We start from the raw sequence: 20,809 nt of genomic DNA, 5'->3' as shown, positions 1-20,809 counted from the left end.
CTAATATTGATATTATGAGTGAGTGAGTGACTTACTCACTACTGTTAAAGCAACGCCAAAGGAAGACTCTGACCACAAGGAAACACCAGCAAGTCGGATTCGAGTTATTCTTAGTCTGATTCCTCAGATTATGACGTCAGAAGTAATACCAATGCTTGACTGGTAACCAGAGTCTCTCTTTAAAGCCATCTCTCTTGCATGTATGTGAATCAAAAGTTACTTTTGCCCCTTCGGCAGATTTGACCAAAGACCAGAGGACACGGGTAATTCAGGGGTATCCTTTATTATTAGAATACCTAAACAACACAACTGACAATGACTCACAGTTGTTGAATGATGCATTATTGTCAGTGTCTCCGAAGAGAGTAAAAGTTGAAGGTGAAACCTTCACATTCCACATTAGGCCGGGTCTCAACCAGCTGCAAATTTGGCAGTTCAGAGCCTGAAAATGAACAACAAAAGTTTATTTCACATATACTCAACACCAACGTTTAAACAGCTGGAAATACAGAGATTCAGAGATCACATTTGTGATCAACAAGCCATCTTTCTCCAAAACTAATAACTTAAAGGTAGGTCAGTTCAGTAAAGGATCTTATGAACATAAGTTTGCATTGAGTCCGTATTCTTCATGAAATGCGAAGCTGTATCGGTTATTAAAAATAAAATTGAATTTTAAACTTTGTTGTGTCAATGTTGTTTTGTTATAAAAGTGACGAAACCATTTCAATATTGATTAAGAAATCTGCACTGAAATCAGATTCGCCTGTACGATTTCGACTATATTACTGGTACTGACAATGTCAAGGTGAATTAGTGAGTGAGTGAGTGAGTTTGATTTTACGCCGCTTTTAGCAATATTCCAGCAATATCACGGCGGGGGATACCAGAAATGGGCATCACACATTGTACCCATGTCGGGAATCGAACCCGGGTTTCCGGCGTGACGAGCGAACGCTTTAACCACTAAGCTAGCCGACCGCCCCTCAAGGAGAATTAAACATTGAATAAAATTGTTTTTATATTTTTCGGGTTTTATTGAGAATTCGATGCTCAGACGGTGTTAAACCGAAAGTTTCAAACCATAAAATTCAGCCATCTCTCATTTATCTCCATTGGGATAGAGGCCGGTCACATGACCGCGCAACAGGCATATATTAGCGTATTGACGACACTTTTCGACGTGCATACGTTTTTCACGAGATTCTAGAACTGACGAAAACATCGACGGACTACAAAAACGGGTCTACTTTGGTTGTCGCGTAATCTCTGTCGCGTGTGCAATGTGCCTCAAGTGTGTTGTTAACCCTAATCTCCTACTCATCCGGGAAGATCCGGGTTAGAACAGGTCTGCACCAACCCATGCTTGTCGTAAAAGGCAATTATGCTTGTCGTAAGAGGCGACTAACGGGATCGGGTGGTCAGGCTCGCTGACTTGGTTGATGCTTGTCATCGTATCCCAATTGCGTGGCTCGATGCTCATGATGCCAATCACTGGATTGTCTGGTCCAGACTCGATTATTTACAGACCGCCGTCATATAGCTGTAATATTGGTGAGTGGAAACAGACACTGACAGAAATGTGTATTTCCCACACGGTGAAGCACTCACCAAAGACACCCTTGATCTCATCCGGCTCCATGGAATAGGGTGGCCCTGGAACGCAAGACAAGTTACTATTATATACCAACAACACTAACTTCATCACAAATTTGTCAGGTCAGAAATGTTTTGTTTCAGTAAAACAATATTTGTATGATTAGGTTTTGATAGATTACGCGGCAATGAAAACTTTATCGTTATCCAATTTCCTGGTCATTGTGAAAATCCCCCCTTATCTCTGGAGGCTCTAGCGAGCCGAATGCCTAACCTTTCAATTTCCTTTTGTCGTAATCCATTGTCTCAAATAGAAAAACACCCGTCGTATTTTCATGATATGTTTTTGAGAGATTTCACGTGCAGAGTTACGTCCCTTTGGCACGCCAGAAACCTATGATTGTGGGTTCGAATCCCGGTTCGCCCCGATTATGTTTCTAGGTTTGTCAGCACTAAAGTGGTAAACGTCTGAGACCTGCATCACCTGGGACTTTCCCACATTAAGCTGACACGCCGTGATATAACTGGAAAACTGTTAAAAGCGGCGTTAAACCAAACTCACTCACTCACTGATAGATTTCACGACAATGTAAATTTTCTGATTATCCAGTTTTCTGGTCATTATGAAAATCACTCTAGTCTCTGGAGACTATAGCGAGGTAAATGTCTTACCTTTGAATTTCCTTCTGTCGTAGTCCATTGTCTCAAAGAAGAAAACACACGTTGGGGATAGCAATGTTCGCCATACAGCCAGATATCTGGAAAAAAAGTGAAGTGAAAGAAAACTTTGTTAAATTCTTTTTTCCAGGAATTTGTTTAAATACAATTGATACAATGTGTGATTAGACGGCAGTTCAAGTATGATTTCAGAAAGACATTCAGTGAGTACTGTGTGCATGTCGTGACCTTTGACCTAATCATTCTGTTCATCTCAGACTCGTATTACTGCAGATTGTAGCAGAAAAGTGTTGGCCCGTAGTCCAGTGCGGACGATGAATGCTTAACGGAAGTGATTCAGTGAGTCAGTGAGTACGGTTTTACGTCGCTTTCAGCAATATTCCAGCAATATCACGGCGGGGGACACCAGAAATGGGCTTCACACATTGTACCCATGTCGGGAATCGAACCCGGGTCTTCGGCGTGAGGAGCGAACGCTTTAACCACTAGGCTACCCGACCGCCCCTTAACGGGAGTAAAAGAAAGAAACAAATAAACACCCTTACAGACAAAATGCAAACAAATTAAATATTGTCCCAAATTGTTATAAAATAGAGAATAATATAGTATGATTATACATTCATATTGTAAACAGGGACTACTTCAAGTCTAGGATTTACCCTGTGTTTAGCAGTTCCACGTCAGGGAACATCAGTATTGGGATTCAAACATTGTTTAGGTGGTATATTGAATCGGATGGACTTACTTGTCCCAGTCACGTTTGTCAAGGGAGACAAATCCCGCGGCATCCCAGATGACGTCAAACTGGCCTTCGAGTTCTCTGATTGGATAAATTGATGATGTTATTGACAATAACTTCGATAACAGTAATATTATCCAGAGTGAATTCACGAATACAAAACTACGACTTCTACTACTACTACTACTACTACTACTACTACTACTACTACTACTACTACTACTAATACTAACACTGCTATGCCATTTTATGACTTAAACGACAGAGTAACATATTTAGAGCACATGGCACTTTCAACCCCCTGGGGAGAATACTTACTGAGAAAAAGTGAAGAAGTTTCCACAGTAATACTTCAACTGCCCAGTCTTGCTCTGCATGACAAGAATATTCAGAAAATGCCAACACCAATACGACGAATATTCCACAATCATTCAAACACAAGATAAGTCAATATTTATTTGTCATGTGTGTGGCTTAACGTCGCACTCAGCAATATTCCAACTATATGACGGGGGCCTGTAAATAATCAGCAATCCTGTGATTGATATTATGAGCAACGATGAGAGCACGATGACACGTAGCCAAGTCTGACCATCCAATCCATAAAGTCGCCTCTAACGAGTGCCATAGGTTGCTCGGGGCCCGGAGACAATTCTGACCCGGAATCCCTAGAGGTTCTACTACACCAAATCAGAACCAGTTTGGACAGTAGGGAGCCTTCTGTGCAGATCGAGAGATATCTGCAGGCTGTGATTGGAGAATATTCTGTAAGATTTTTATGTCTTTCAAATGTACATCCATCCAGTTATTAAAACTGACCATGTTTTTCTATATTTAGTTCTGTCTTTTTCAACATTATGACTTATGCTGAATGTGACCACAGCTATTTTCAAATAGGTGACATTTGGTGCGAAACTGGGGGTGGTGTGTTTAGCTTCCTGTACTCGGAAAAGGAGCTGGCTAATCTAGTCATTTTTTATTTTTTTATTACTGCTCTAAGGCAAAACTGTGCACACACGTACATGTAATAGCTGTTGAATGCTTAGTTATTTAAAAAATAATAATATAACGTTACCATAGAAGTCTATGGGAAAACATTTGGTTGTGTGTAACCTGTACAAACATGTAGTCAACAACCCACATGAGAACGCTTGGTTTTGTCTCCAGTCACAAGATGTATTCAGTATCATTATCTTGAACCTTGTCAATGACAATAGCTTCAACTAGTGCCAGCAACTCTTACAGTGAACACCTTCCCCTTGATGGCCGGGACGTCCTCTGTTGTGTACTCCAGCTTCTGTTCAGAGAAGAAGTCCGCGGCTGCTTTCTCTGCGATGTCCACCCCAACCACGTAGTGACCTTTGTCCGATAACCTGACATGCATTGTGTGAAGGTCAGTTTGTGTGACTGGACTGTCCAGAACATAATCAAGACATCTCGCCAACAGTTTACGAGATGGATATTAAACACTTATTTTGTTAAATTCAACCACCTTACTGTTTGTGTCGAGAAAACAAACCTAACCTAAGGATTGCAGGGGCGGTCGGGTAGGCTGGTGGTTAAAGCTTTCGCTCGTCACGCCGAAGACCCGGGTTCGATTCCCGACATGGGTACAATGTGTGAAGCCCATTTCTGGTGTCCCCCGCCGTGATATTGCTGGAATATTGCTAAAAGCGGCGTAAAAACCATACTCACTCACTCACTAAGGATTGCAAAAGAGGCCGTATTGTCACAGAGTCATCTCAGATGACCATGTTGACTTTATAGTTGTAGCGAGTGAGTTGGGTTTAACAGTATTCCAGTTATATCACGGTGTGTCAGCTTAATGTGGGAGGAAAGCCCGAAGTGATGCAGTTCTCAGGCGTTTACCATTTCGGTGAAACCCACGAGCACGGGTATGGTGCTGACAAACCTAGAAACATAATCGGGGCGAACCGGGATTCGAACCCACAATCATAGGTTTCTGGCGTGCCCAAGGGTCGCAACTCTGCACAGCGAATCGCGGCGCCTTAGATGACTGGGCCACCCGTGCCCCCTTTATAGCTGTAGGTGAGCTACAGAGCACGCTGGCACGGATGTCTGCCTGTCCTACACTACATGGAGCAGGGTAGGTTGGATAATGTCAGAAATAGAATGGCCAACCTAGCCAGCAATGACATATTAGTACACAATACTCACCATCTCAAGTCCTCAGCTTTTCCACATAAAGTGACGAGTACTTTGAGATTACCCCTGCTGCCGGTCAACTGGTCAAAATGCTTTTCAAGGGTCCTGCAAAATTGCTTTTCCCATTACTTTCCTTAAACAATTTATATGAGTACTTCATCATTTACAAACACAAGCTGATAAATGTATTAAATAAGTAAATATATATATATATATATATATATATATATATATATATATATATATATATATATATATATATATATATATATATATATATATAAATGCTTGAATGAATGAAACTAAAATATAGTTTAAAAAATTGAAACTTGGGATGAAACGTGACTATGTCTCACGGGTTTAGTTCAGCAGGGTAGTCCATCTCCCCCTCGTTCCAGAAATCGACAACCTGTTTGAGACGTTCATCCGGGTCATCAGGGACCACGTGGAAAGGTTGTGGCTCCCCCTCCGCCATGACTGTAGCTCAGCTCTAGAGTGCAACAAAAAACATATTTACTAGATACTTTCTTTCTGGATCTAATTAAGTCATTTTAACAACATGTTTAAATTGTTGCTTTTGAAATACAAATAACAGTGAGAGTTAGCTGCTATTTAAAACAACATTTCCTGTTGCCATAATTTAATATTGAAGGAACATGATCCACACCGCCGGGGTAAGATACTACAACAATGCAGCCAGCATGGACGTGTTCATATATCTAGGAAATACTATCCACGAACAATAGACTATGCAGGCCACTTGCTCCAAAATTAAATTGTCACGAAAAAGTCTGCAGGGGATTATCATTTCCTAAATATATATAAGCCACCGTAAGGTAAAATAGAAAAGAATCCACAATATATTTTCCATGAGATAAAACGTTCGAAAAACAAATATATTTATCACTGCAGTTAACTTCAGCTTTTGGGTCGTTGTCGACACAGGAGCAACAGACATGTGACCCAGGTACGTTTATGTATGTATATGTCCAAGCAGGCAGTATATGCACGACACTGTCATTTCACAATGCACGAAACGGGTCCACTTTGGCTGTCACGTAAACTCTGTCGTGTGTGCAATATGCCTCAAGTGTGTTTACCGTCATCTCCTACTCATCCGGGAAGATCCGGGTTAGAATAGGTCTTCAGCAATCCATGCTTGTCGTAAGAGGCGACTTACGGGATCGTGTGGTCAGGCTCACTGACTTGATTGATGCAAGTCATCGTATCCCAAAGGCGAAGATCGTTGCTTATGATGTCAATCACTGGATTGTCTGGCCCAGACTCGATTATTTACAGACCGTAGTCATGTAGCAGGAATATTGCTGAATGCGGCGTTAAACAACACACAAACAAACTTAAAAATCATCTCCTTCTATTTTGACTATACTGTCAACACTGCAACACCTGAACGTATTTGTGCCCACAGTACCTGTGCCGACAACGACCCTCATAGATCAACTTCAAGGTATTTATGACACTCCCTGTACCCCCTCCCCACCTCCCAGTCCCATACCCTCACTGAAGAGTGTCCTACATGGTCTGACCCTTATGTGCAGCGAACGCCTGTTGGGTCACACTGCTCTGATCAAGCGAGACACGACACGACACGAATACCTTAAGACTCCCTCCACACGTAGCTTCCCTCGACACGTACAGTGTACTCGTTATGCTGCTTGTAGTGTGAGCCTATAGTCCTCTCATGGACCAGTGCACGCTGTTCAAACAACCAAAAGCACCTGCCGATTGAAATGTTCATAGAAAAGAGGAACTAATCGTTCAATACACGACATATTGCTCAATGTGTTTATCAATGTAAGGGAGGCAACCATATGATTCAAATTTACTCCAAAATGTATTCAAAATTATCTCCAGGGGTCTTTTCAAAACCCCGATCCTAAATTATGGCGCCAAAACGTCTTAAACCACACAACCCCCGACCCGAAATTATGGCGCCAAAATATCTTGAATCACACAGCCCCTGACCCGAAAGTATGACGCCAGAACATTTTGAAGTACACATCCCCTGAGCCCAGATAATGCTGCTAGAACATCATGAACCGGATGAATAACTGTATCACTCAAAATGTTTAAAGATCAAATTGTAACAAATTCTAGCCAACCACAAATTATTTCACCTTAATGCTTTTGATACGACCCCTCTTTGTCAACACTCAACGGGTTGTTCACACAGGCAGCGTCGTTGCACGAGCTGACAGGTAAGTAAACCTCTTTGAGACGTTTTAGTGATGTCTGCAGAATTAGGACTGTACGTTATACAAAGAAAGATCACACTGATAGCTGATCAGGCGAACATAGCGCTACATACATGTACACTTCCTCATACACAATCGGAATACTGTACCTCGACAGCCCAGCCCGGAAACGCTCGGCAGTAGTCGTGAATATCCGTGTGTGATATGAGCCTGTTATTGACGTCGATGTCTGTACCGTCCCCGCCTATATGTACCGACTGCTGCAGTGCTCACGAGTCGCCTGTATATTCTGTTCACATTCTGTTGACATAAGCCGTCAGTGTAAACACACTCTAGTATTCTGTTACATGTGATCCTGCGTGTACATGCACATGCGAGTGTAGCATGATATTCCTTAAACCTGCAAATAATGGAACGGCTCATTTTATTGTCACGAGGGTCAAGGACTTAACTAAAAATAAATTTGTTTTTCTTATGGTCTGCCCAGTGAATCATCGGACTTTTGTTTAAAACATTTTATTTTGTCTCTGTCAAACCGTCCCCTCCCTACAAAAAAACTATCCCCCAACCCAATCCGCACCCCCGTAAATCGGCGAAGTCACCCATGTGTCTATTTCAGCAATAAATCTGAACGATGTCAGGAGAGGATCACACATCCGAGCAGCGTGGCGTGTCTGGCACTCCAGAGGGAAGGATCAACGATTGGATGAAAGGCTGGGACAAGGGCCTCTGGGACTTTACCTACACGAAGCCCGGCCAGTATGTATACATAGGGTAGAGTAGGTCGGGCACTGGGAACTTCACCTACACGAAGCCCGGCCAGTATGTATACATAGGGTAGAGTAGGTCGGGCACTGGGAACTTCACCTACACGGAGCCCGGCCAGTAGGTATACATAGGGTAGAGTAGGTCGGGCACTGGGAACTTCACCTACACGGAGCCCGGCCAGTAGGTATACATAGGGTAGAGTAGGTCGGGCACTGGGAACTTCACCTACACGGAGCCCGGCCAGTAGGTATACATAGGGTAGAGGAGGTCGGGCACTGGGAACTTCACCTACACAGAGCCCGGCCAGTAGGTATACATAGGGTAGAGTAGGTCGGGCACTGGGAACTTCACCTACAAGGAGCCCGGCCAGTAGGTATACATAGGGTAGAGTAGGTCGGGCACTGGGAACTTCACCTACACGGAGCCCGGCCAGTAGGTATACATAGGGTAGAGTAGGTCGGGCACTGGGAACTTCACCTACACGGGGCCCGGCCAGTATGTATACATAGGGTAGAGTAGGTCGGGCACTGGGAACTTCACCTACACGGAGCCCGGCCAGTAGGTATACATAGGGTAGAGTAGGTCGGGCACTGGGAACTTCACCTACACGGGGCCCGGCCAGTATGTATACATAGGGTAGAGGAGGTCGGGCACTGGGAACTTCACCTACACGGGGCCCGGCCAGTATGTATACATAGGGTAGAGTAGGTCGGGCACTGGGAACTTCACCTACACGGGGCCCGGCCAGTATGTATACATAGGGTAGAGGAGGTCGGGCACTGGGAACTTCACCTACACGGAGCCCGGCCAGTATGTATACATAGGGTAGAGTAGGTCGGGCACTGGGAACTTCACCTACACGGGGCCCGGCCAGTATGTATACATAGGGTAGAGGAGGTCGGGCACTGGGAACTTCACCTACACGGGGCCCGGCCAGTATGTATACATAGGGTAGAGTAGGTCGGGCACTGGGAACTTCACCTACACGGGGCCCGGCCAGTATGTATACATAGGGTAGAGTAGGTCGGGCACTGGGAACTTCACCTACACGGAGCCCGGCCAGTATGTATACATAGGGTAGAGTAGGTCGGGCACTGGGAACTTCACCTACACGGGGCCCGGCCAGTATGTATACATAGGGTAGAGGAGGTCGGGCACTGGGAACTTCACCTACACGGGGCCCGGCCAGTATGTATACATAGGGTAGAGTAGGTCGGGCACTGGGAACTTCACCTACACGGGGCCCGGCCAGTATGTATACATAGGGTAGAGTAGGTCGGGCACTGGGAACTTCACCTACACGGGGCCCGGCCAGTATGTATACATAGGGTAGAGTAGGTCGGGCACTGGGAACTTCACCTACACGGGGCCCGGCCAGTATGTATACATAGGGTAGAGTAGGTCGGGCACTGGGAACTTCACCTACACGGAGCCCGGCCAGTAGGTATACATAGGGTAGAGGAGGTCGGGCACTGGGAACTTCACCTACACGAAGCCCGGCCAGTATGTATACATAGGGTAGAGTAGGTCGGGCACTGGGAACTTCACCTACACGGAGCCCGGCCAGTAGGTATACATAGGGTAGAGTAGGTCGGGCACTGGGAACTTCACCTACACGGAGCCCGGCCAGTAGGTATACATAGGGTAGAGGAGGTCGGGCACTGGGAACTTCACCTACACGAAGCCCGGCCAGTATGTATACATAGGGTAGAGTAGGTCGGGCACTGGGAACTTCACCTACACGGGGCCCGGCCAGTAGGTATACATAGGGTAGAGTAGGTCGGGCACTGGGAACTTCACCTACACGGAGCCCGGCCAGTAGGTATACATAGGGTAGAGTAGGTCGGGCACTGGGAACTTCACCTACACGAAGCCCGGCCAGTAGGTATACATAGGGTAGAGGAGGTCGGGCACTGGGACTTCACCTACACGGAGCCCGGCCAGTAGGTATACATAGGGTAGAGGAGGTCGGGCACTGGGAACTTCACCTACACGGGGCCCGGCCAGTAGGTATACATAGGGTAGAGGAGGTCGGGCACTGGGAACTTCACCTACACGGAGCCCGGCCAGTAGGTATACATAGGGTAGAGTAGGTCGGGCACTGGGAACTTCACCTACACGAAGCCCGGCCAGTATGTATACATAGGGTAGAGGAGGTCGGGAACTGGGAACTTCACCTACACGGGGCCCGGCCAGTAGGTATACATAGGGTAGAGGAGGTCGGGCACTGGGACTTCACCTACACGGAGCCCGGCCAGTATGTATACATAGGGTAGAGGAGGTCGGGCACTGGGAACTTCACCTACACGGAGCCCGGCCAGTATGTATACATAGGGTAGAGGAGGTCGGGCACTGGGAACTTCACCTACACGGGGCCCGGCCAGTAGGTATACATAGGGTAAAGGAGGTCGGGCACTGGGAACTTCACCTACACGGAGCTCGGCCAGTATGTATACATAGGGTAGAGTAGGTCGGGCACTGGGAACTTCACCTACACGGGGCCCGGCCAGTATGTATACATAGGGTAGAGTAGGTCGGACACTGGAACTTCACCTACACGGAGCCCGGCCAGTATGTATACATAGGGTAGAGTAGGTCGGGCACTGGAACTTCACCTACACGGAGCTCGGCCAGTATGTATACATAGGGTAGAGTAGGTCGGGCACTGGGAACTTCACCTACACGAAGCCCGGCCAGTAGGTATACATAGGGTAGAGTAGGTCGGGCACTGGGAACTTCACCTACACGGGGCCCGGCCAGTAGGTATACATAGGGTAGAGTAGGTCGGGCACTGGGAACTTCACCTACACGGAGCCCGGCCAGTAGGTATACATAGGGTAGAGTAGGTCGGGCACTGGGAACTTCACCTACACGGGGCCCGGCCAGTATGTATACATAGGGTAGAGTAGGTCGGGCACTGGGAACTTCACCTACACGAAGCCCGGCCAGTAGGTATACATAGGGTAGAGTAGGTCGGGCACTGGGAACTTCACCTACACGGAGCCCGGCCAGTAGGTATACATAGGGTAGAGTAGGTCGGGCACTGGGAACTTCACCTACACGAAGCCCGGCCAGTAGGTATACATAGGGTAGAGTAGGTCGGGCACTGGGAACTTCACCTACACGGAGCCCGGCCAGTAGGTATACATAGGGTAGAGTAGGTCGGGCACTGGGAACTTCACCTACACGGAGCCCGGCCAGTATGTATACATAGGGTAGAGTAGGTCGGGCACTGGGAACTTCACCTACACGGAGCCCGGCCAGTATGTATACATAGGGTAGAGTAGGTCGGGCACTGGGAACTTCACCTACACGGGGCCCGGCCAGTAGGTATACATAGGGTAGAGGAGGTCGGGCACTGGGAACTTCACCTACACGGAGCCCGGCCAGTATGTATACATAGGGTAGAGTAGGTCGGGCACTGGGAACTTCACCTACACGGAGCCCGGCCAGTATGTATACATAGGGTAGAGTAGGTCGGGCACTGGGAACTTCACCTACACGGAGCCCGGCCAGTAGGTGAGGTGAGGTGAGGTGAAATGGGGTTTAACGTCGCGTCCAAGATTATTGCACTTATATAGCGACATGCTTGGAAGTGTGTGTGTTTGTGTGGCTGCTGGTACTAGTCCGGACTGATGCCGATTTATAGTGCTAGCTCACTGAGATACCTGCCGCAGTTTAACATGAATACCCCACTCAGACACAGTATACTGACTCCGAGCCGACCAGTCCTTGTTTTAGCCCCTCAATGTCGAGCGCCAGACAGGGTAACAACAAGTACCATCTTTTCACGTCTTATGGTATAACGCGGTCGGGGATCGAACCCCGGACCTTCCGCTCCCCGGGCGGACGCTCTACCACTAGACTATGGAGGTGGTCCCGGCCAGTAGGTATACATAGGGAAGAGTAGGTCGGGCACCTTGGCTTCACCTGCATTGGGTGTGGGTTGGTGTGGGTTTCATGAATCGATTAATATGATATTCACTCTTTGTTTTCTTCGTTTATACGAAGATTACAAGTCGCATGTTTATGAAATAATGCAAAGTTTCCATACATTGCTACGACTGAACGTGTGTACATGCAACTTTATTATGGACTGCGATTCACCACAGAGCGTTTGCTTCTCTGAAAATATTTGTTCAATCCTGTTTAAAAGCTAAAATGCAATTATATGATTATTTTGCACTTACAATATCCTTGAGCTATTACTCAGTTCATACCAACTGAAGACATGAGTCATTATATAATGTATGTATGGGATTATTTACAACAATATTTGCAAACTCAAGTTTCTGACAATGTCCTTTCAGGAATCTGGTGAAATACTTTGAGAAAGTTACCGAGGGACGAAAAGGTCTGAAAATCCTCGTCCCCCTCTGTGCCACGACCTATGACCTCATCTGGTGAGTGAGTCTGTCAAATCAGCACATGAGATGCACCCACGCGTCTATCAATATAGACTTCATAGGATTCCTTTGGCAATTACGTTATGCCAGCAGGCTCAGCCCCATTCAATCTACAGGTTCATGTTGAACCACATCAAAGATCGGGGTTGTCATCTTGTTTCGTGGAACCTGTCAGAGGCACGGAGACCGTCAAAAACAATATTGGCAGCCTTTGACAGTAGGGGCGAGAGACCGTTGTGTAGGTCAAGTTCTGCGACATCCCAGTTCAGGATGGAGAGGCGTTTCTTTTGGGTGAGTGAGTTGGGTTTAACGCCGCTTTTAACAGTATTCCAGTTATATAACGGCGTGTCAGCTTAATGTTGAGGGGAAAGCCCAAAGTGATACAGGTCTCAGACGTTAACCACTTTGGTGAAACCCACGAGCACGGATTATGTGCTGACAACCCTTGAAACATAATCGGGGCGAATCGGACCCACAAACATAGGTCTCAGGCGTACCCAAGGGACGCAAATCTGCACAGCGAATCGCGACACCTAAGACGACAGGGCCACCCGTGACCCCCGTTTCTTTTGAATTTGTATTATTAAGTATGTTCATTGCTTACTATCTAATTACACTAACCGCAATAATTATATAGACTTCCTGATATCGATGACGTTTCCGTTTTTGTGTTTAGGTTCTGTGAGCAAGGTCACTCCGTGGTTGGCGCTGATCTGGCCGAGAGCGCCGCACGGCGGATCTTCAAACAGTACAAGCAGGAACCTATAATTGAAGACGTCCCCAGTATCGCCGGGAAACTTTACAAGGTAATGACACCAGTCAGGAGACAGGTATGATACTCTTTGTTCACACAGAGGGTCTATATATCATCAATGACCTACACAAAGTCCTTTGTCTATGACACACATGCGCCGAGGTATGTAACGAGGTATGCAACATTCACTGCACACATGCTCCCAAACAAGGCATTGCTTGTATTTATGGTCGGCGTGACCCAACCTGACGTGTGTGTAAGGCCTTGCTTATATTTGAGGTCAATACTATCCAACGTACTCGTACAAGCAATGCTATACTTGTATTTGAGGTTGACACCATCCAACGCGAACGTGTTTGCAAGGATACCTTGTATTTGAAGTCAACATGATACAACGTGTTTGCAAGGCATTGATTGTATTTGAGATCAACAACACGCTCTAACTTGCACGCGTTGATATGGTCATGCCTGTATTGCAGGTAAAAGCGAACCAACACGAACCAACCTGCATGTGTTTGTAAGACCTTGCTGAGGTCAGCACGAACCAACTGCGTGTGTACATGTTTGTAAGGCCTTGGTTGTATTTGAGGTCAACACGAACCAACCTGCACGTGTTTGTAAGGACTTGGTTGTATTTAAGGTCAACACGAACCAACCTGCACGTGTTTATAAGGACTTGGTTGTATTTAAGGTCAACACGAACCAACCTGCACGTGTTTGTAAGGACTTGGTTGTATTTAAGGTCAACACGAACCAACCTTTATGTGTTTGTAAGGCCTTGCTGACATCAGCACGAACCAACTGCATGTGTTTGTAAGGCCTTGCTTGTATTTGAGGTCAACACGAACCAACCTGCACGTGTTTGTAAGGCCTTGCTATCATTTGAGGTCAACACGAACCAACCTGTACGTGTTTGTAAGTCCTTGCTTGTATTTGAGGTCAGCACATACCAACATGCATGTGTTTGTAAGGCCTTGGTTGTATTTAAAGTCAGCACGAACCAACCTGCACGTGTTTGTAAGGCCTTGCTTGTATTTGAGGTCAGCACATACCAACATGCATGTGTTTGTAAGGCCTTGGTTGTATTTAAAGTCAGCACGAACCAACCTGCACGCGTTTGTAAGGCCTTGCTTGGATTTGAGATCAACACGAACAAATCTGCATGTCCTTATAAGGACATACTTGTATTTGAGATCAAGACGAGCCAACCTGAACGTTTTTGCAAGGTTTTCTGTGCACCTCTTCAGTTCAGTTGATTACAATCACGACTTTATAACCATAGCAAAATAAAGAACTTAAGATACAGTTATCCAACCCGAATACAGAAAATCGTTGCGAAGATCTATGCCATGACTTCAGTTGGTATCCTGCACCGTCTTGTTCTATTTCTACACAGAATGCAAGTGGCAACTTCAAATTCTATGTGGGGAACTTCTTTCGTTTTGATGAGTAAGTATCAGACAATCGTTATTGTGATTTGAGACCTGTCCTTAGAGTTTGAATAATAAGGTGAGCATGACTATACGACATGTAATGCAATCGTATAGATAAGAGGCGGTCGGGTAGCCTAGTGGTTAAAGCGTTCGCTCTTCACGCCGAAGATCCGGGTTCGATTCTCGGCATGGGTGCAATGTGTGAAGCCCATTTCTGGTGTCCCCCGCTGTGATATGCTGGAATATTGCTAAATACGGCGTAAAGTCATACCCACACACTCATTCACTCGTGTAGATAAATCATGTGAATATCACTCTGTGGTACACAAAAATACCCTTCGGAAATATCGAAGCCGAAAGACTTAAAATTTCAAATCACGTTTCATCATTATTTGATGCAACGTTCGGTTTGGGGGACATATTTTTTAGTGTTTTTATTTAGATTCTATAATAGGTTTTCAAATTAACAATCACCACATATTATTTGAGGGATTCGGTGTAAGAATGTTTATATCCTAATGTTCGCTTCATCAGAGCTCAGTCCATCCGGAGCTGACAGTTTCCATGTTAGTGTTTCACTCCCTGCACCCAGGAATGACTCACTGAGGGGTTTTACTTGGACTCTCTGTCTCTCCCTCAGTTCTCGAATGACATATTTTGATAATTTTACTGTGTTTCTCTCAGACACTCCACAAATAACAGTAATCTGAAATGGTTTTAGTGTGTTTCTCTTAAACACTCCACTAATAACAATAAAGCGAAATGGTTTTAGTGTGTTTCTGTTAGACACTCCACAAATAACAGTAATCTGAAATGGTTTTAGTGTGTTTCTCTCAGACACTGCACCAAGAACAGTAAACTGAAATGATTTTACCGTGTTTCTCTCAGACACTCCACAAATAACAGTAATCTGAAATGGTTTTAGTGTGTTTCTCTCAGACACTCCACTAATAACAGTAATCTGAAATGGTTTTAGTGTGTTTCTCTTAAACACTCCACTAATAACAATAAAGTGAAATGGTTTTAGTGTGTTTCTGTTAGACACTCTACAAATAACAACACACTGAAATGGTTTTTGTGTGTTTCTCTCAGACAGTCCACTAATAACAGTAAGCTGAGATGGTGTTAGTATGTTTTTCCCAGCCAGTCCACTAATAACAGTAAACTGAAATGGCTTTAGTGTGTTTCTCCCAGCCAGTCTACTAATAACAGTAAACTGAAATGGCTTTAGTGTGTTTCTCCCAGACAGTTCAAAAATAACTGTAATCTGAAATGGTTTTAGTGTGTTTCTCCCAGACAGTCCACTAATAACAGTAAGCTGAGATGGTTTTAGTATGTTTTTCCCAGCCAGTCCTCTAATAACAGTAATCTGAAATGGTGTTAGTGTGGTTCTCCCAGCCAGTCCACTAATAACAGTAAACTGAAATGGTGTTAGTGTGGTTCTCCCAGCCAGTCCACTAATAACAGTAATCTGAAATGGCTTTAGTGTGGTTCTCCCAGCCAGTCCTCTAATAACAGTAATCTGAAATGGTGTTAGTGTGGTTCTCCCAGCCAGTCCACTAATAACAGTAATCTGAAATGGTTTTAGTGTGTTTCTCCCAGACAGTCCACTAATAACAGTAAACTGAAATGGTGTTAGTGTGGTTCTCCCAGCCAGTCCACTAATAACAGTAAACTGAAATGGCTTTAGTGTGGTTCTCCCAGCCAGTCCTCTAATAACAGTAATCTGAAATGGTGTTAGTGTGGTTCTCCCAGCCAGTCCACTAATAACAGTAAACTGAAATGGCTTAAGTGTGGTTCTCCCAGCCAGTCCACTAATAACAGTAATCTGAAATGGTTTTAGTGTGTTTCTCCCAGACAGTCCACTAATAACAGTAATCTGAAATGGTTTTAGTGTATTTCTCCCAGACAGTCCACTTATAACAGTAAACTGAGATGGTTTTAGTATGTTTCTCTCTGACGTTCCATGACTACACAAAACACTGATATGGTCATATTGTGTTTCTTTCAGATTCTCCACCAGTAAGAACACTGCGAATGTTTTACTGTATTCCACTCATAATTTCCACCTATAACAACACACTAAGATGGTTTTATTGTTCAAGGAATCTTGAGGGGAAGTTTTAAAATTACAAACTGAGGTGGTTTTATTGTTTTTTTTATCACAGACACCGTGTGAATAATAAAACCCTGAGGTTGTCTTACTGTATTTCCCTCAAACACTCCACAAATAACACTGTGATGGGTTTATTGTGTTCCAGGAATCTGGAGGGGAAGTTTGACTTCGTCTGGGACGCGGGGGCGATGTGCGCTGTAGATGAGAGGGACAGACATAAGTAAGTTATATTCCAGCTATATGACGGCGGTCTTTAAATAATCGAATCTTGACCTGACAATCCAGTGATTGATGTCGTGGGTATCGATCAACACAATTGGGATACAATGACATGCATCAACCAAGTCAGCGAGCCTGACCTTCCGATCCCGTTAGTCGCCTCTCGCGACAAGCATAGTCGCCTTTTATGGCAAGTATGGGATGCTGAAGACCCATTCTACCCCGGATCTTCACGGGTCGTTCAGTCAATGAATAGACGTGTGATTTCGGTGCTTGACCCGATTCAATTTTTTATGATTTCTAAAATCATTTACAGTTGTACTTAGGTGTTTGAGCTCCCATGTGGGACGTGGTGTCTTGAAGCCACAGTTATTAAGAACAGTACGGCTTATACAATGCAAAAGGTAACTGACAGTGTGAATATAGATGCAAATCACCTCTGTGATGGCTTGTATTCCAGGTACATGAAAGCTGCCAGGGGAGCGTCTCACAAGTAACTGACAGTGTGAATATAGAGACAAATCACCTCTATGATGGCTTGTATTCCAGGTACACGACAACTGTCAGGGGAGTGTCTCACAAGTAACTGACAGTGTGAATATAGAGACAAATCACCACTGTGATGGTTGTATTCCAGGTACATGACAACTGTCAGGGGAGTGTCTCACAAGTAACTGACAGTGTGAATATAGAGACAAATCACCTCTGTGATGGTTGTATTCCAGGTACATGACAACTGTCAGGGGAGTGTCTCACAAGTAACTGACAGTGTGAATATAGAGACAAATCACCTCTGTGATGGTTGTATTCCAGGTACATGACAACTGTCAGGGGAGTGTCTCACAAGTAACTGACAGTGTGAATATAGAGACAAATCACCTCTGTGATGGTTGTATTCCAGGTACATGACAACTGTCAGGGGAGTGTCTCACAAGTAACTGACAGTGTGAATATAGAGACAAATCACTTCTGTGATGGTTGTATTCCAGGTACATGACAACTGTCAGGGGAGTGTCTCACAAGTAACTGACAGTGTGAATATAGAGACAAATCACCTCTATGATGGCTTGTATTCCAGGTACATGACAACTGTCAGGGGAGTGTCTCACAAGTAACTGACAGTGTTAATATAGAGACAAATCACCTCTATGATGGCTTGTATTCCAGGTACATGACAACTGTCAGGGGAGCGTCTCACAAGTAACTGACAGTGTGAATATAGAGACAAATCACCTCTGTGATGGTTGTATTCCAGGTACATGGCAACTGTCAGGGGAGTGTCTCACAAGTAACTGACAGTGTGAATATAGAGACAAATCACCTCTGTGATGGTTGTATTCCAGGTACATGACAACTGTCAGGGGAGCGTCTCACAAGTAACTGACAGTGTGAATATATAGACAAATCACCTCTGTGATGGTTGTATTCCAGGTACATGGAAGCTGTCAGGGGAGTGATGAAGCCCAGGTGTATCACGATGCTGGAGTTCCCCAAGGAAAGAGGTTCAGGTATTATTAGATGTTACATCTGGCAATTGTGACTGTCACACACCTATTGTTAGTTATTATATAGCCAAGATATTCTAATTCGTTAGCATTTAGATATTATTATGAGAGTTTAACTGAATGGGCTTTTAACAGCCTTATCTTCTTGCTCAGTCACTCTTCATACAGCCGTAACGACTCGTGCATAGTTTGATAACGTTTGACGTAGTAATAGCTCTCTTATTCTTTCAGTTTTACATTAAAATGATTTCTTTCTCACTCATTGTTTAGTGTATGTTATTCTGCCTGTTTTAGAACACCTTTGGCTTATTCCAAATTTAACAACAATAGATAAGATAAAAATATATGTTGTTGAATAGATTAATATATTGTATCGAAAAGGTAAAATGTAACTGTCGAGTCTTCCAAGTGCAGATCACGGTGGCAGTATCTCCTTCATTGCAGGGGCTCCCTATCATTTCAATGAAGAGCAGCTGAAAGATTTATACGGTAAACCCTTCACCATACGATTATGTTATGTAAAATGCATGATGCTCAGTCGTCGAAGGCGCCGCAATTCGCTGTGCAGAGTTGCGTTCCTCAAGCGTGCCAGAAACTTATGATAGTGGATTCGAATCCCAGGTCGCCATGATTGTGGCTGGGCTGCCTGTCATGACTACAGGGTTTCATCAAAGTAGTCCACAAGGGCGGAGCCAGTATTTCTTAAAGAGAGGGGTCCAAAAATTCTCTCTCAAATAAATTTACTGAGGGGTGGGGTGGGGCTATGGGTGGTTTGGGTTTGTTCTGGATCCGCCAGTGATATCGTTCTACTCATACTTGCCGAAAGCGAATTTAAAATTTGAATTTGTCTGTATCATCGATCATAATCTGTGAGATAGTCTGCACATTGTTTTAACGCAGGCGACATTTGCGACGTGGAGTATCTGGATGAGTATGTGTACGACTTCAGCGAGGCCTTCAGCGGTGACGCTCAGAAAAACGCGATGCCTCAGGACTTCACCGAATATGACGTCAAGTCTTGTCTACAGACCTACTGTCTGCGGAAGAGGAACTAACTGCAATGGCAGTCTCCACCATCGCCATGAAATACATCTTGATTCTTTGAACAGAACACAAACGTTACAACCATATACAGCATCTGGCCCGGGCGGAAGGCCATAATAAATGATAAAATCTTCATTAGAAATGGTAATAAAATATGATAATAGAAATGTTGGTTGATTTTGTCCCCAAGAAGAGACTTGCGAAAGACCTTCGGTGATTTTACAGTAGCTTGTTCTGATATCACCACATTACTTCACCACTTCCGGGACAATGACAAAACACACACAACTCACTCACTCACTTATCCCCTCCCCGTAGACTGGTGTAGGTTTTCTTACACAAGGTACACAAGGTTGATCAAGTAATCGAGGGTTCCACAGCATGTTAAGATATCAGGACCTGGTCTCCTGGTCTAGTAAACAGAGGGTCTGCCGGGAGAGCGCACCTTCACCTCTGTAATATCAGGATCCGCTGGTCATGGTGAACTCAGTGTCTGATCTTTAAGGTTGTATCTCCAGACTGTTCAAGTTTCCTATTTTTTGCTGGAGCGTTCTGCCCGTGAATACTCGAGGTATGGTTTAAGAAGTGCAGTTGATCAAGATCTTCCCCCTTTACTATTTTGAGCCCAAGGATTAGTTGAGAAAGCAAACTACTGATACTTCTTTTTCTTCTTCTTCTACTTCTACTACTACTACTACAACTACTTCTACTTCTACTACTACTACCACTACTACTACTGATGCTACTTCTACTACTACTACTAATCCTACTACCACTAATACCTCTACCGCTACTACTATTACTACTACTACTGCTACTACTACTACTACTACTACTACTACTCCTTCTTCCACTACTACCACCACTACTACCACTGCTGATGCTTCTACTACTACTACTAATAATAATCCTACTACTACTACTACTACTTCTTCTACTACTACTACTACTACCACTACTACCACCACTACTACTACTAATGCTGCTACTGCAACAACTACGTCTTCTTCTACTCCTTCTTCTACGTTCGCTCGTCGCGCAGAAGACTCGGGTTCGATCCCCGACATGGGTTCAATGTGTGAAGCCCATTTCTGGTGTCCCCCGCCGTGATATTGCTGGAATATTGCTAAAAGCGGCGTAAAACCATACTCACTCACTCACTCACTCAC

The 20,809-nt window shown here is 44.7% G+C and overlaps 2 protein-coding genes across 7 annotated transcripts; one reads left to right on the top strand and one right to left on the bottom strand.

Moving 5' to 3' along the window:
- Nucleotides 1-267: 267 nt before the first annotated feature.
- On the bottom strand, nt 268-7,800 carry LOC139478699 (probable thiopurine S-methyltransferase). 6 transcript variants are annotated; one of them, XM_071261281.1, is made up of 10 exons: nt 7,545-7,800; nt 6,797-6,918; nt 5,536-5,669; nt 5,192-5,284; nt 4,257-4,386; nt 3,332-3,384; nt 3,020-3,094; nt 2,269-2,354; nt 1,612-1,656; nt 268-442 (listed from the first exon to the last, which is right to left on the bottom strand). In XM_071261281.1, the coding sequence occupies exons 3-10, from the start codon at nt 5,652-5,654 to the stop codon at nt 348-350; spliced, it is 696 nt and encodes a 231-aa protein (XP_071117382.1). In that variant the 5' UTR covers nt 5,655-5,669; nt 6,797-6,918; nt 7,545-7,800; the 3' UTR covers nt 268-347. The 6 variants fall into 6 exon arrangements, with proteins under 6 accessions (XP_071117382.1, XP_071117379.1, XP_071117381.1 ...); XM_071261278.1 differs by having other exon boundaries at nt 6,797-6,896; XM_071261280.1 differs by lacking the exon at nt 7,545-7,800 and adding an exon at nt 7,318-7,538.
- Nucleotides 7,334-19,782, top strand: LOC139478698 (thiopurine S-methyltransferase-like). Its single transcript, XM_071261277.1, has 9 exons — nt 7,334-7,398; nt 8,015-8,154; nt 12,474-12,566; nt 13,246-13,375; nt 14,720-14,772; nt 17,018-17,092; nt 18,523-18,599; nt 19,041-19,085; nt 19,497-19,782. Exons 2-9 carry the CDS (start codon nt 8,030-8,032, stop codon nt 19,649-19,651), a joined length of 753 nt encoding a protein of 250 aa, XP_071117378.1. The 5' UTR covers nt 7,334-7,398; nt 8,015-8,029; the 3' UTR covers nt 19,652-19,782.
- Nucleotides 19,783-20,809: the final 1,027 nt, after the last annotated feature.

The sequence above is a fragment of the Haliotis cracherodii genome, unplaced genomic scaffold (assembly GCF_022045235.1).
Source record: "Haliotis cracherodii isolate W230 unplaced genomic scaffold, xgHalCrac1.p SCAF_4, whole genome shotgun sequence".
NCBI classification, from domain to species: domain Eukaryota; kingdom Metazoa; phylum Mollusca; class Gastropoda; order Lepetellida; family Haliotidae; genus Haliotis; species Haliotis cracherodii.
Note: the sequence above shows the minus strand (reverse complement) of the source record. Positions and strands in the feature narration are given on the sequence as shown.

Bases quoted from the DNA above. Each gene is read 5' to 3' on its own strand.
- LOC139478699 (XM_071261281.1), bottom strand. From the start codon at position 5,654: ATGGCGGAGGGGGAGCCACAACCTTTCCACGTGGTCCCTGATGACCCG. The intron at 4,387-5,191 runs GTGAGTATTGTG...AATGCATGTCAG, and splicing joins AAAGCTGAGGACTTGAGATG to GTTATCGGACAAAGGTCACT. The intron at 3,095-3,331 runs GTAAGTATTCTC...TTATCCAATCAG, and splicing joins AACTTCTTCACTTTTTCTCA to AGAACTCGAAGGCCAGTTTG.
- LOC139478698 (XM_071261277.1), top strand. From the start codon at position 8,030: ATGTCAGGAGAGGATCACACATCCGAGCAGCGTGGCGTGTCTGGCACT. The intron at 12,567-13,245 runs GTGAGTGAGTCT...TTTTGTGTTTAG, and splicing joins ACGACCTATGACCTCATCTG to GTTCTGTGAGCAAGGTCACT. The intron at 17,093-18,522 runs GTAAGTTATATT...GTTGTATTCCAG, and splicing joins GATGAGAGGGACAGACATAA to GTACATGGAAGCTGTCAGGG.